The 16,497-nt window shown below is 37.8% G+C and overlaps 1 protein-coding gene across 3 annotated transcripts in view; it reads right to left on the minus strand.

Moving 5' to 3' along the window:
• DCDC2 (doublecortin domain containing 2) overlaps positions 1-16,497 on the minus strand; it is a 62,823-nt gene that overhangs the window by 25,968 nt on the left and 20,358 nt on the right. For all 3 annotated transcript variants that reach the window (XM_066189413.1, XM_066189402.1, XM_066189394.1), the window contains exons 5-7: positions 15,041-15,184; positions 14,171-14,225; positions 12,488-12,683 (exon numbers count right to left, since the gene is read on the minus strand). In XM_066189413.1, the coding sequence (XP_066045510.1) occupies positions 12,488-12,683; positions 14,171-14,225; positions 15,041-15,184 (395 nt within the window). The remainder of the gene's footprint in view (positions 1-12,487; positions 12,684-14,170; positions 14,226-15,040; positions 15,185-16,497) is intronic.

Consider the following 16,497-nt stretch of genomic DNA (forward strand, 5'->3'; position numbering starts at 1 on the left):
GCATCTTAGAAGAGTGATTTCCTCATGGACAGAGCAGCTTGATTACCCAGGCATCAGTCCTGCTGGAACCTCCCCCCCACTACCAAAAGATCTATACTACTCGTCCTCTGAAATTATCCTTGTTGGAAATACCAGAGGACTCTTAGCATCATTGGTTGGATTCTTATCCTAAATAATTCACACGTTTTTCAAGACCTGTTTTATACTTCACATGAAAATAACAGTTTTCATTTTTAATTTCCTTTTTCAATTTCCTTTTTCTTGGGGTTTATTAAATACAATGCATGTTCATGGATGTTCCATTGAAACCAACTAAGGACATTCAATACTTGATGGCAGCATGATAAATCTTGGACAATCTACCTGTATATATCTCAATAGAAATCCCCTTTGACACAAGACTTGTTTGGGTTTTTTGACAAAATCAGCAATAAAAACATGGATTGGTTGAGAAGAAAATGCACCTGAACAGATGTTTATACTTATACTTTTTAAATAATCAATGCACTTCACATTTCCCATTTTTCTGAGCTCTCTAAGACACAGAATGTTCTGCTTCTCTTACCTGGTATTATCATTGTTGCCTCTCATCACAGACATTTGAGTTACAGATTTCCACCACATTCTGAGAAGAAAATGCACTGTGTTCCCTAAAAGCCACCATGAAGACTGTCCTATTTCAAGGCCTTCCCTTAAGTACATAAGAATATAACCTTGCCCTAGATTCTTTGGCTCACTGAACTATAAAAAGTCAACTCAGTGTCTGAAAGAACTGCATTTAATATCACCATCCTTCCATTTAGACTCTGTAATAACACCTTTGCTTTCAAAGTCCCCAAGTCTTTCAAGCAAAATTGGAACTGTCTGGCCTCTAGAGGTAAAAAGGACTTTGGTGCAGAGGCAATTTTCATCAGGTTTTTACTCCAGGGCAAAAGGAGGAGTACAAGGGAGATGAACACGTGTTAGCCCTGGAGGCCAAATCCACTCAAGAGCTGAGGATTCTCAATTTTAAAGCACCTCTTCTTAGAAGAGCATATCAGGCTCAGGGCTATGCTTAACAACCCAGGGAGACAGACATACATTATTTTGAAAAAACTTAAACATGGAACCAGGAGGAAGCAGGAGAGAAGAAAGAAGGCTGTAATTTTCAGTAAGGAATCGTATTTCTCATTTAAAAGAGACTGCCCACAAAGGTAGTAAGAGCAGGATTTCAATAAGCAAAATCTGAAATCTCCATGGAATTTCCTCCAAGCACTTTCTAGCAGGAGTTTGCTCAGAAAGCTGGTCATAAATGAAAAGATATCAGTTGAAAATAACTCTGCACAACACTGCAGCATCTCTCGGGGATACCACTGTTGTCCTGCACAGAAACTATTCTCAAGAAAGGCAGCATTCCTGGTCTTCCACAGACTGAAAATATTATTTAAGGAAAATAGAGCATTTACAACAATAGGGAAATTAATTATTTACCTCTGGACAAACATAAGAGAATGGAAGACAGACGTCCAAAATACAGTCAGGGAACAAATTAAAACACTTAGGTCTGAAATGTGCCAAAACAGATGAAGAAGAAAAGGACACTAAATGAAAAATGGGGAAGTTGTAATACTTGAACAAAAAATACCAAAGGAAATGGCAAGGAATGCAATTAGTCTTACATTAGGACATACACTGTTGTGTTTCATTACAAAAAGTGAAAAGAAATACCAAGATTGCAAAATAATTTACATGAAATAATTTGAATAAATGAGCATTATGAAAATAGCTTAAAACGTTAACATTATTAGCATTGCTACTCTACAGCCAGAAGTATTTACACTTTCTGCATGTGAAGTTACAAATATCTGGAGGATGGAAGCTGAGTGAAAGGCCAACACATTTCTTGTTTGTGTGATTCTGTGTCAAGATCTTGTCAACAGGAGTTTGCAGGGCACATTAATCACAATTATCAATGCTCTGAGTTACTTCCAAGGAAATGCTTTCAGTTGGGTAACTTTGCCTCATATTTCATCGATTGTGCTTCTTGATTTAGGAAAAAAAAAGTATGAAAAAACCTTATTGATGCAATATTTCACATCTCTGTGTCTAAATCATTAGTCAGTTTCCTCACATGTCTCTAAGGGAGAAAAAACAAGAAAGCATTGTAGAAAATGCCATAAATTACATGAAGAAACATTTTTGCAAGTCTTCATCCTGTACTGTTATTGGCTTCTATTGCAATCTCTACTGAAGCAGAAATATGTGGTATACCTTGCTGAAAAGAAAAATTCTAGCACTTCCATTAAATGGAACATTTATGACTACTCCAAACAGTTCATATAAAATTGTAGATTAAACATGCTCCTCTTTTATGAGTCAGCTCTGACTTTCTTGTGCCTCAAACTACCTGAGAACTGAGCACAGACAGGCCCACTGGGGCAGAAGAACTCTAAAAAGAGGTAAGAAAGGAAGGTATGTCTCCCTGCAGCTTTGCTTTAAGTATAAACAAAGGATTTATTTCAGTTAGGTTCTCACTTCTCCATGCCACAGCAAGTGCAGCTTCTGTCAAGAGGCCAAGTAAAATGTACTGAAAATTTTGTGATCTTCTGTGAGGATATTTTTCCATGGTGTCCAGACAAAAAGAAGACACTGGAGTTTTTCAAGTTTTGGCAGTCACTGTGTGACAATAGACTACCTTGAGGCAAAAATCAGCAGTATTTTTATACCCTAAACAGGGAAGTTATATAACCTAAACATCTCCTGTTATTTCTGATTATTTTAAAGCAGGGTCATGTTCAGCAATTTAGGTAAAAAGGGGAAAGAAGAACCTGCAGAAGGGCAAAGAAAAGATCATTCAAAAGGAACAGCCAGGTGGAGAGAGAGCATATGCAGAGGCTTGAGGATATAGACACTGAGGGAGATGATGAAGGCACAGTGATATTAGAAAAAAACATGTGGAATGAAAAACTGTATAAGAGGAAATAGAAAGATGAGGAAGTACTGGTGAAAAAAGGGGAAGCAATGGGATCCAATGCACTGACTGGAAGGCAGAAAAATTGGCTTTTAGAAGAGTAGAAGCTTGAAAGAATGAGAGGGGAAAAAAACCCCAAGTCAGCAGGTACCCAAGCCAATTTAAGCTTCCTAAAGGAATCTTCCTTTAGGAAAGCCTGTGAAGAGGAATGCTGTTGGACTACTACCTACCAGCAACTGAATGTCTGTATTCCAATGTTACCACACACACAGAAGTGCAGCAAAAAAAAAACCCCAAACCCCACCCCCCCCCAAAAAAAAAAGCAATGAAAAAATGTTCCTTGCTTTCAGGCAAGTATTTTTACTGATTTTTTTGTTCATATTTCTTCAACAAACAGTACTTATTAAGACTTTGGAGAGTGCAAAGAGCTCTTACAAGATTTTTTGGTTTCAGGCTGAAGAGATGAATGAAAACTGCAACCCTAAGTGTTTTCCTATGGAGTTTCTTCAAGAGCTGTGCTCTCTCCCGCCTTTCTCCAACTCCATAATGCCACAGGGAGAAAGTGCGATGAAATCTCAGGAGGATACAAATGGCTTAAAGCTCTGAATTCCCCAAAGCCTTGTCAGGACTACCAGGAAAGGGAACATTTGAAGTCTGGTAACAGCCCTGCCAAGGAAAGGTAACTACTGCCTTAAAAAAAAGTGGACCAACTCAGCCTGCCCCAAGTAAATTCAAATTACACAGGTGTTGAAACACTGGAACCTACTTTATGGCCAACCTCTACAGCTCGGAGCAATGAAGCCACACAAATGGTAAGAACAAGAGAAATTTTCAGCTGAAAAAGGCAGTGAAATTACATGAGCAGGATGTTACCAGAACACTTAGTCTTTGGTAATCAGGTCCAGAGGCTATGGGTGAGAGAAAGGCACTGCGGACAGGTTTGCATGAGAACCTTGAAAAGGATAATGACTAGTAAACAGGGGGTGAAGTTTCTGATTTTGTACTTGGCCAAGGTCTATCTTATAAAGATGGTACTACATTCCTGCAGAGCTATTCAGCTCTGTGACTCTGTTGCAAATGGACAGATAAAACTAATTCAATTTAAGACAATTTTAAGACTTCTTAATGACTTGCACAATGACTCTTAAAACTCAAAGATCTTCATTTTGAGAATTACCTACCCTGTCCTGGTCCCTACCCATACCAGCTCTCACTGGCTTTGCAGTGCCAGGGAATTCATTTGTGTGAAAGTGATTCTGCTGCCCATTCAGGAGAATTTTCTAGCTATTTTCTAGGTCTTTTTTTAACTCCTAATCTCCTGATAGGTACAGAATAGATAAGTTACCAGCAAGAGCGAATTTATAAATGCCCAAAATATTTTGACTAGCAACACTTCACTGGTCATGTTTAAGTAGTTGTCTAAACACTGAAGCGTCCAGTGTATTGTGTGTTCAGTTCAGTATGTAGAGAAAGAAACCACAAACTGGTGCATATACAACCAAGCAAGTCTGGATAAAATGCAAAGACCATTTTCTGTTTGATGCCATTCAGTATTTCAGCTGGAATTCTTTTTCTATACTTTGATCAACAAGGTTATATGATTTAATTAAATACTAATTAAGTTATATATTAAACTAACTCATAAGAAATCTGTACTTTTTAAATAATTAAGCACAGGAATAAATGGCTTTTATATAAGCTCCTTTCTTAAGCATCATTAACTGTAAAGCATTTATTGTAGCAAAAATTACAAAATTATAGAGATAATAATGCATTTCAAATTTTAAACTGATTGAAATTTAGTAGTAGAAATTTTAAAAGTCATTGTAAAAACAGTCTGCCCTGAATATTTTGTGGAAATCTGAGACATTTACTAACTGCAAGCCCTATACATAAGGAAGGAAGTCAATGTGACAATAAAAAAAATCAATGTGACTTACAACAGAGGCTGCCCCATAAAAAGCAGTAAGTAAAATTAAAAACAAAATGGAAAAAAAAGAAAAAAGTGGCTCATAAAATTGAATTGTTTGCTATGAAGAAAAAGGACATCTGTTGGTGCCTGCATACAACATAATTTTATTTTCTCATTTTGTGTGTGTTATGGGGTTTATTTAATTTTAAAATATCACTGTTGTACAAGACCCATTTCCAACAAAAAGCCACTGCCTTTGTGATAGTTTTGCATGTGTGTTCATGCCTGTGAGTTCCGTCATCAAAAAGCAATGGAATTGAAAAGAACCTGCTAGCAGTACACATATGAAACTGTTGAGAATATTGAAAATTACATATTTTCTTCCCTTGATACTATTGCAGCCTCAAGCTTTTAAGCAATCGCTTCCTCTCTTTCAAAAATTTTGAATTTGTGATACAATTTGATGCTTTTAGAGAACACTGACATCTGATTAACCTCAACAGAAACTGCAAAAGGTGCTTCTAGAGCTTGCCCTTGTCTGCAGCATTCTCCCTTACTGATAGGAAATATGGTAATGCTGGAGCAAAGGAAAAGCTGCAACAGCTCAGTCATCTTTATACATCAACAGCTACAAAAATAAAGGATTGTTATAATAGAAGGGTTTTTTCTTCCCTCTTCCTGTTTTGGTCCTTTATCTCATTTAGTTGCCATGTTCTCAGCATCTAATTAATTAATTGATTCAAATTACAGATCATTAAGGACATTCTCATTTCAAAATTAAGAAAGCAGTTCTCATTCAGCCACATCTTTTTTTAATTCTGTGCCTGTTCCATAACTCGGCCTTCTCTTGAGTACAGTTGTGTGCTAGGGGCTAAACTGTCACAAAACAAATGCAAAAGCCCTGAAATGTGTGCTCCGATTCCATCATTCCAAACTGAGCATCACTACACTTTTACACCCTCCTGCTACGAATTAAGCAGCACGCTTTCCTGCTGATAAGTATACATTTTCCCATTTTGCATTTTGCAAAGCATTCACTTCCCTAAAAACAAGCCCAAAGAAACTCAGTGTGTTTTCAAATAAAGTGGCTGCAAGGTTTATCATCATCTTAGCTCCCCACGGGCATTAGAACACTCTGGCTACCATGATTCATCACTGTAACAGTACACACCTACAGCAAAAAGGGTTCTCATTTCTTGCCACAGATTTGTCTCCTACTATGCAAGGAATAAGCCAACAGGTCTTGTAAAATCTCTCTTCTTGCAAACGAGAAGCTTTCTTTCTTCAGCAGCCTTTTTATCTGCTTTGACAATACAGAAATGATAGGGTCTGTGTTTTAATGGTAGATAGGTTTTTAATCTTAAAAGTTGTCAGCAGGAAAACACAGACAACAGCTTTAGCTCACAGCGCAGAGTGGATATTTGGTAGCCCAGGTTTTTACTCTTTGGCAAGTTCATAATTTTACTGAAACCAATTCAGAGCAGGACAGCAATACCTGGGGTTCTGTGCAACTTTCCTTATAAATAAGGGTTGGCCTTTTTCTTCCTTTTTTTTTAGTCAGTAACAAAAAGGAAATTGAAATGACTACTAACCTCTAAGACCTCAAAATACTCAAAAATAGATCTAAAAAACTGTGGAGTGGTTCAGCCCATCTCCACTCAATGACTTCTCCAAATCACAGCAAAACCTCAAACTTCACATTCTATTAACTCTAGAACTTCTTTTACAGTTTATGTAGGGAGTTACTTTGCAAGCCATGTGACCACAACTAAACTACTGTATTTGAATGGAATAAGCTTTGAAATGAGGGTTCTCCCCCCAAAGAATTTTCTGCTACACTTCTAAATTTGCTACTTTCCTGATCAACTTCCTACACATACTCTTTACAGGATGTGGCACAAACAAAAAAATTTATAGGCTGGGGTTTTTTTGGTGGTTTGCTGTCTTTTTTTTTTTTTTTTTAACCTCAAATCAAGCTGTTGATAATTAAATGTACCTCTGGTGTCACTTTCATAAACCCATAAATTCTGCTGAACCAGATGCACTAGTCTAAGCTCTAAACCTCACATTTCCAGTTGCAATTACTTTTGCATACAATATATTCAATGTTATTAAGGCTTCTATGAGTGCAGTGGACGCCTGAACACATTAATAGTGTGCCTTATAGGTTAAAAACACCAAAGCATCAGCTCACAATCTACTGAATTTGTCCTGAGAAGTGGTGAATTTAAATCTTGCACAAAGAGCTTTCAACTCTAAGAAATTCCTTAATCATCTTGATTTAAGAGGATTATGACAAGGATCCATTGTAATATAAATGGCATGCTGGTGAAATTCTCAGCGTATTAATAATTTCAAAGTAAATACACTGCTAGCCCAACTAAACTCAGTTGGAAGATTAGGTTAAGCCATAAATACACTAGGTGCATAATTCTTCAGATGTCAAGACCCAGAAAACAATCACTTTCAAACAGTCTAGCACTCAAGAGAAGACAATGCTAAGTTGGCAGGGAAAAGGACAGCAAAGAATACAGGATACATTTGCTACTATGAATATTTTCTATCTATTTCCATACACCCTAAAATATGCATGTGTAAACTCACTGTGAGGTTTCTTGGTTTCAGATTAAAATTAATGAATCACTTATCAGTGACAGCCAAATGCAGCCAGCTAAAATGCCAAAAGTCTTTTTCACTGTCCATCGGGAAAAATAAAATTATAATTAAAATTAAATAAAATTCCTAAGATAGTGATAAATGATTCCCTTACTCAATCCAAAGCCTTTGAATGTGAAGGACTGTTTTGGAATAAAACTGCAAAGCCAATTTAGGAACTGCAATGAGCCTTCAGAATAGACAGTGGAGCTATACTGATCATAACAGTGCTTGGAAGCCACCATTATCACTGTGCTCCTGGAGCTGGCTTCTAGCTTTCCATGAAGAGTAAATCTCCATTTCAGAATAAGACTCTTCACTTTAAAATGAACCTGAAAATGTCATCATTAAAGGCAGCAAGGCAGCAATCCCATACCAACATCATACATCCAATACTTCAGTACCCAGTCTAAACTAGACTTCTAATTTCATTGCCAGCTGAGAGAATAAACCAACCTGATTACCAGCTTTTAAGGCATTTTCATCAGCAGCCCCACTAGTCACAGAACCACTGCAGGGGTTCATCTCACTCAGAGACAAGGTGATAAACCAGGACAGATCAAGGGAGATTCTCTGCTGATGGGGAGACTTTTCAGAGCACTAAAAGCACACACTTCAGGAGAAGGGGAAGAGCTTGCACAGCCTGTATTCTGCCCTTTCAAGTTGTACTGGATGTTAATGCAGGTCTTCAGTGTATGAAAGAAGTAGTGAAAGCAACAGGTAAAGCAGTGCCCGCAGGAAAGGGAATGTACCCTTTGCCTGTCCTTTGGATCCCAACATACTGTCCCAGCAGCATAAGTTCCTTCCAAACCCAAAGGGAAGTATGACAGGTCCTCAGCAGACATATAAACAAAGCATATAGGCACAGGATAAGCACAAGCATGCACACAGCATGTCTCACTGCCAGAGAAAGCCATGCCCACTTATTTGTATTCTGAAACCCAGAGGTCCGGTATCTTTAGAACATTAATTTCAATGGAGTTTTGTTGTTGTTGTTAAAAATGAAACAGCTTTTTGGTTTTTAACAAGATTTGTCCAGTTTGCCTGTTGCCTTTCTTTCCTGTTGGCTTTCTTTCCTTTTAACTAAATTAAAGAGTCTCGTTCCACAGTTGTAGCACAGCATTCACATTAACTTGTAATGAATGCTTAAAATGTAAAAAAACCCCCAATATTCTTTGCTCTGTTGAGTTTTCAACACACTTCCATCAGTTGTGCAGATTATGCTTAAAGGCTGTAAGGCAATAAAGAGAACAAATTATGAAATAAACTAAGCATGTGAGATAGTAAATAAAGGAAAGAAAAATTGTCTTTTTGGTATCAAAATGACCAGGTAAAACAACAGTTAAAAGAATCCAAGGGAAAGCAAAAACCTTGAGGAAAAAAAAAATTTGAGTTGACATTAAAAGTCACCAAGCCCCCAGCTGTAAGAAAAATCCAAAAATTAATAGTATCAGCTGAGGATTGAAATGGTATTCGGGAAAACTCTGATGAAAATGCTGATGAGGAAGAATGGGACGCATGAAATGACTGAACCTCTAGCTCCTCTTCTAGAAAGGAAGTGGTTCTAGAATTAAAAATGATACCCATAATTAAGACTGAAGTGTTCAAAGGACCTCAAGAAGGTCAGAAAAAACCCATGGTCAGAACTACTCCCTGGGACTGCCAGCAAGTGGCAAACAGGAAAAACATGGATTAAAACCAGGGGAGTCAGAGACTGAGCAGTTGTTGACAGTGAGTCTCTCAGAAGCAAGTAGAATATTACTAGGTGAAGTGAAGCTGACAGATATTGGGGGCCAGGAGTCTCATTAAACCTAGGACCTGAGCCTATCAAACAACCCCATTCAGTAATCAGCAGGGATGCATATTGGGCAGGAGGAACAGAGGTTATGGGAAGAGCAGGACCAGTTTCCATACCCATGTGGTCATCTCATGAAATATTCATCACTGTTACAAGGCAATGGACAGACACTTAAAGGGATATATCTCAATCTCCCCAGAAGTCGAACCTAATATTTTAAGACCTCTATTGAAAGAAGCTGTGATAACATTAAAAATGTTTTCAGTAGGGTGACAAGACAAAATGAGAGGATATGTAAATGCATAATGAAGTGTTACAAGATCCCCAAGATGACCTATCTTCTTGGGCAAGACTCTTCCATGACACAGTAAACCATGCAAGGGAAATGGGCTGGGAAACCCGTCCTTGAGAACAAACTTGGGCCTTTGAGAGGGGCCCAAAAACTGAAGTGCCGAGACTTTCTGAGTGCCAGGTGAGGACTTTTAAACGTACCCTGCCTAAGATAAAAGAAGGATCAAAACACCCCTGGAGCAAAATGACTTGTGGAGGATGCAGTAGCTTTAACTTTCCATGCAGCTCTCAGGCAACAACAAGAGAACACTTCGTGAAAACAGTGCAAAGGGGACGTGAAAAACAAAAAGCTTTCACAGAAAAAAACATACCTGCAATCCTTTGAGAAGAGGAAGAGAGATGAAAGAAAACTCACTAAGTGCTGGGAGAACTTTAGGCTATATCACCTGGTGCATTATGATCTATCAATGAGTTGATAAGGACAAGCCCATATTTACCTACCAGTAGGACCTAGAAAACATCCTTTGAAATATGTGACTGATAGAGGAGCTAAAATTTCCCTAAACACCCCAAGGGATGCTGAGAAATTAGACATAGGTTTTAAAAGAAATAGAGCCCACGCACCAGAATTTAATGGGCAAAGTAATCTATATTATACTGCCAAAGTCTGCTCATGCTTACCTGGGGAAAGACAATGGACCTCACACACCCTTGCAATCATGGAGCATGAAGAAAAGACTTTAGGATACAGTATCTTTTAAGGAGAAGTTTAGCAATTGCCTGATGGGAATATTTGGTCATTCAGGCCCAGAAAAACTCCAGGTAAGTTTTCTGAAGAGAATGAGAAAATTTATTCAACATCTAATGGTTGCATTAGATAAGCATCTAATCACCCTACTTGACACCCTACTGAATGGTAAGCATGCACTGACAGGGATGGAAGAGGTATTTGGACAGTTAGCACTCACTAAAAGCAGGTATGCTAATGCCAAAGCTACTGTTTCAGGGCTCTATAACTGCTTTTCCAGTCTTCCTGTTCCAGATTACACAAAATGACAATGGATCACTCTTGACCAGCATGATGATACAGCACTGGGACAGAAAGGAGGGTATCAAAGGAATTTTTAATATTATTATTATGGAATTATTAACCTTATTATCCCCAAACAAACAGGATGGTAGAACATGCAAATGGTTTGTTGAAAAGCTACTTTACAATTCATGCATCTGTATGGGATAAAAGGTTGCCCTCTGTATTACATGAGACAGATAAATGACAAGGACCATGGTATATAATGTGGCCTTCTGCAATGCTGGCTTTCTGTCAAAGACAGTCTTTGATAATGAGGGTTGGCTGGGCAAGAGGATACTCACACAGCAGCACTGCTCACACCTCCTACAGCCTGCCTGGCCGGTGCTTCAGGTCACTCCATCTTACGGTGTGACCAGAACAGAATGCACAAAAGACAACAGCTTTGCAGGAGGTGACCACTGGAGTCATTTTAGTGCCTTTTCTTTTAACTACTTCACTACAAGCTACTGAAGTTCTGACCACAGCAGAGCTCCCACACTCCACTGAGTGAGTCAGGAGTGAGTGAAAAGACTTTAGTTTCTCAAGAGTTAAAATCATTGAATAGTTAAGGCTGGAAAACACTTTTAAGATCATCAAGTCTAACCCTCAATGCAGCACTACACCATTAAACCTTGTTCATGGATATGGAGTGCCATATTCATACATTTCTGAATATTTCCAGGGATGATGACTCCACCACCTCCCTGGACAGCAGGTTCAATGTTTTACAACCATTCCCATGAAGAAATTTTTCCTAATATCCAATCTATGCCTCCCCTGGTGCAACTTGAGGCCATTTCCTGTTACTTCTTACCTGGGAAGAGATTGAACTGCACCTGGCTACAACTGCCCATTCCCGCTTTTACCAACAGGTCTTTATATATGGAGGAAAAATAGAGGAACACAGAAATCAAGCGCTCCTCTAAAAATACACTTGAGCTCAAACTAGACAATCTGATGCCTTGAACAGCTTCTCCTAGTTACACAAGACTCACAAAACATGGAAAAGCTGAAGTGAGAAGCAAGCAGCCACTTCTTCAATAAACTTAGTGGCTTTCCAAACAATTCTGTCAGCAGGTGGAGCAGCAACAGCATTACATACAGAGACATAAATATTTCCCTATATATGTCTACCTATCAAATATGGGTATACATATATATATATATATTCTAGCTCTTTAAAAAAGGGGGGGAAAGGGATTATTACACTATAAGATAAGAAAAACAGTTTCTCAAAGAGGATGTTAATGCCTACATTTGCAAACTGCTGCCACTGCTGTCACAGCACAGAGAGGGGCAAATTCTGAAAGGGCCTCCTGTAGGTCTGCTGTAGGATTATGCTCAGCAGCTACCAGCTAACTGGAGTTTCTGTCTGTACTCTTCTCCCAGGGTCTAGCCATTTTGTTATACAGAGCCAAGCAGGTAATCAGGGATCCTCAGGGACAGCAAGGGGTCCTTTGAGAACACCAGCTCCTTTTCTTCACCTTATTACAGGGCAGAACAGTGGGAAAATGGTCAAAATATATTTTTTATTTTCCTTTACCAAAAGCATAAAGATAGAACCATATGAGCTTAACTTCCAAGGTATACTAAAAATCATACACCGCCTCTTGTGCTCTGTAAATGAAGCCAGGAATGTAGTGGCTACACACAGGTGCATTTCCTAAGTAGGAAGAACTTCAGCAATTCCAGTTAGCCAGAGTAAATGGACAATTCAAGAACTATTCAAGTGCGTTATTCTACTATTTCACTGGTTTAACTGAAGACCAAAAGCCACCATGCTACAATAGCGTTTATCTCAGTACTGACCTTTATCTTGAAGGGCTCCTGTGGAAGCTTTTACTGTCTGTTTTACTTTCATAGAGTGGTTAGAAAAGTGTCGTCTGGACACAGTATTCTCTGGCTTCTGGCTTTTTTTGTCTTTCCTTTTGGGAAGCTGAGGTGAGGAACTGCTTTCTCCCTGGTCACTGGATCCAATGGTAGATTTAGATTGCCCATCATTTCCCTGAGTAGAAGAGGATGTAATTATCAGTGATGCAAATTAAAAAGTTTATTTTAAAAATTTCATTAAGGACTGGTATCAGGTGTTAAAGAAGCATAGTATTCTACAATTAGTACATTTAAGTGATATATTAAATTATCCAGAAAAGCATAATTATCTTATCAACTTACTGTATGATCTGACCAATTAAATTCTCAATAGCTTCCAGGAGAAAAATCACATCTTTATTATAAGAAAATAATGTTTCATTTAATGGCTAAAGAATGGCTAAATGAATCTATGCATGCATGCATTTTATATGCAACTCTCATCCATATGTGTGGACAGTCACAAGATATGGCATATTAATAAGACTTGTTAATAAATTACTGTCTGTGTAAATGAGTCCTTGGCATTATTCTAAGTGTCAAGAGAAGCTGGAGAATGACAGTCTTCATGGGGCAGTAATACATTCAATAGAATAGAAGAAAAACTTGTATATTTTATTGCTTAACTTCTTTTCAGTGGCTCCAGAGACCTTTTCGTGTTTTGTTTTGTAAACAGTGAATGGACATGATCTACTACCACAATTCTAATGACAGACTGAGAGTCTGATTCCCTGCTGTCTTGCACTTGTACAGTAAACTGCACTTGCGGAAAACTGATGAAAACAGATACTTATATTATGGTTTTGCACTAAAATTAAATCCACAGAGGACTCTCCTTGTGTCAAGGTGGGGTTAGGCTCTTCTCCCAGTCAACAAACAACAGGACAAGAGAAAAGGGCCTCAAGCTATGCCAGGGCAGTTCAGGTTGGACATGAGGAAAAATTCCTCCACTGAAACGGTGATTAGGCATTGCAACAGGCTGCCCAGAGAAAGTGGTGGAGTCACCATTCCTGCAAGTTAAGAAACAACTGGATGTGCACAACTTTGTGCTATGGTTTATTTGACATGGTGGTGGTAGGTCAGAGATTGAACTCGATGACCCTGAGGGTCTTTTCCAACCTTAATGGTTCCATGACTCATTTTGTACACATATAAATAGCTATACAGGATACAAAGCAGTGAAGGATGAAGCTCTGTATGTAGTGGTTACCTAGAATAAAACATATCAGATTACAAACTGGTTTAGGGCCTTTTTCAGACTCAGCGTTCAGAAACACAATTTTCTGCAAAATTTTTTGTAAAAGGTTCTGTGTTTTTCTTTTTGGTGTATAATTTGAATAAATAAATAAATGCACAAATATATACGATCAGATTTGTAGGAAAGACCTCAAGCCAGCAGCTGATCTTTGCTATGGAATCTTTTATAAAAAACAAAGCAGCCTTTATCACAACAATATTTTCTCAGATTTCTTCTGTCTAATTGACACTGCAAATAGATACAAATTCATCAAGCTTTAATAAGCATGCAACCAGGTGGCTGTGGATTTTTTTCTCTTCAGAAAACCCAAAGGACAGGGACTTTCCCTCTGCCAGAATTTAGCTAATTAGAAATTTGATACTTACACTGCCTTTAGACTTTCGAGATCCCACAATTGGAGGTTGTACAGAGGTTTTGGAACTGCAGAAATAAGCCATATCTTAGAATTGTGTACAGTGTCACTGGCACAGACACTATGTATATATAATCAAGGCAGATAGCACCAAGATGGCTATGGAAACAGAGATCATTGTTTTTTTCACTGCGAGTTTCCACTAAGCATGACTCATTATGTGTACTAGACTATGTTTAAGTGCATAATCATTAACTTATTCAAACAAGGGCATTACCCCACAATGCATACTTTATATACCAAAAACTTGCAGAGCAGTATCCAGTGAATGCTCCTTACAATTTCCATTTCTTTCCATCTATCAATGAAATGGTTCCAAATTTTCACATTTTCCAAAGGTACAAAAAGCACAAGTTTCTCCTTACAGACACCTAGTTTAGGACTCTATTATGTGATTGTTCTAGCCTACAAAAACCAGACCCAAACATAAAACAATCTTAAAGGAGTACATATTTCACAAAACATTACTAAGCAAGAGTAGACCTAAACTGCTGTAGCTATACCTAATCTCGTTCAGCTCTACACATTTGTATCCCAAGGAATAAAAATCAGAATTACTTTGACTTGGATTAATTTTTCTCTGACGCTAGTTTTGTGATACATGATCAAGGGAATGCTTATGAGATGAATTGATCTTCCAAATTTCCATTTCTGCTTTTGTTATATTTATCTCAACTTTCTCAGAAGCTGGCAGTGAAGTTTTGCATCCATACCAGCCCATGCAGCATTCTTGGAATAATAATTTTGTACTTTACTGATGGCACTTTGTAAACAAATTGATACACACAAACACAGAAGTGTATCGCACACCTTTAGAACTTACCCCTGTGGCCTTCTTGTTGTAGATTTGGACAGCAGATCACCATACGGCAATTTCTTAAACTTTTCTCTACCCACTGCAACATAAATTTGCCCATTCTCCAAGTCTGACCCATTCTGAACAAGTTTTCCATCTACAGTGTAGAGTCTGAAAAACACAAAAATGCTTATTATACTAAACCTTAACATTCAGTTAGGTGCATTGAAGAGCACCCAAAGCTATGTAATCTAAACTCACTAAATATATGTTGAATTTCCAGATATGAAACCCAGTAAAGTACAGTAGACACCCATACAATGATCAGTAACTACTACATTTTTTGAAAAACCCAACCAATCAACCAACCAACCAACCCACAAAACTAAAGCCCCCCCCAAAAACAAACAAACCACCAAGGAAAAACAGCAAAACAACTACTTAAATCACAGTTTATTTAAAACTAACTAAGTATTAAGTGCTATAATAGATGAAATACTCCCATAATTTCTTGAAGGAAATAAATTACTTTATACTTCTAAGTTCTTCAATACCTTTTCCCTGTTACCTTGGAAGGAATCTATTCCATGAATTCCTGACCCCCTCTCCTACCAAGTTCCACGTTCTATCTGTGCTCAGGGAACTATGCAGTAACCTGGGAAGAACAGTGAATTCATGACTGAAAGCCCTGTCCAACTTATACAGAACATGCCAACAATATTGCATTTATATTGTTATATTGTGTAGATCAGAAGACTGGAACTTGGTGGGAATAACAGGAAATACAGTACTACATTAAAACAAGAATCCATGTATCTTGGGCACCTACCAGTAATGACTATGTCTATTACACCAGGTGGATTTACCATAATGACTTCTTTTTGAGAAGAAAGAAATGCATCAGGGACTGGTGGGGGGAATTTACTACCTTGTCAAGTTTGTGATTTCATTTTAGCATAGTGAAAACACTAAGTAAGGAGGAACGTTCAATAATAAATTAACTCTTTCCTACGAAGCACAGTTTGAAACTCAACAGTTTTTATATTTAATTTAAAAGTCAAAAATAACAACTTTCATTTAAGTCTTAAATGCAGGAATGTTGAATGGCTATCTTAACTGCCATTAACTGCTATCTTAACTTTCTAGAAGCCTTCTACAGGAGCTATACTATGTACAAATTTATAATCATAAATTTCAATACAATGCAAGGAGATATAATAATATATACACAAGCATACTACGAACATTTGGGGAAGAATATCAAGAGGTTACCTTGATTACACCCTTGACTTATAATGTGCAAAAATTTTCAGTTAAATAGAGAAGAAGCTTTTAAAATTTATACATATGGTGTCATAACCTTGAATAAACACAGAAGAAAATCATGCACTTTACTGAACCAGGAATCATGGAATATCTGAGGTTGAACAAGATCTCTGGGGACCATCTAGTCCAATCATGACTTGCAGAGCAAGAGCAACTAG

Source organism: Chamaea fasciata, unplaced genomic scaffold (genome assembly GCF_029207755.1).
Source record: "Chamaea fasciata isolate MVZ Bird 193981 ecotype frontalis unplaced genomic scaffold, bChaFas1.0.hap1 SCAF_1, whole genome shotgun sequence".
Lineage (NCBI taxonomy): Eukaryota > Metazoa > Chordata > Aves > Passeriformes > Sylviidae > Chamaea > Chamaea fasciata.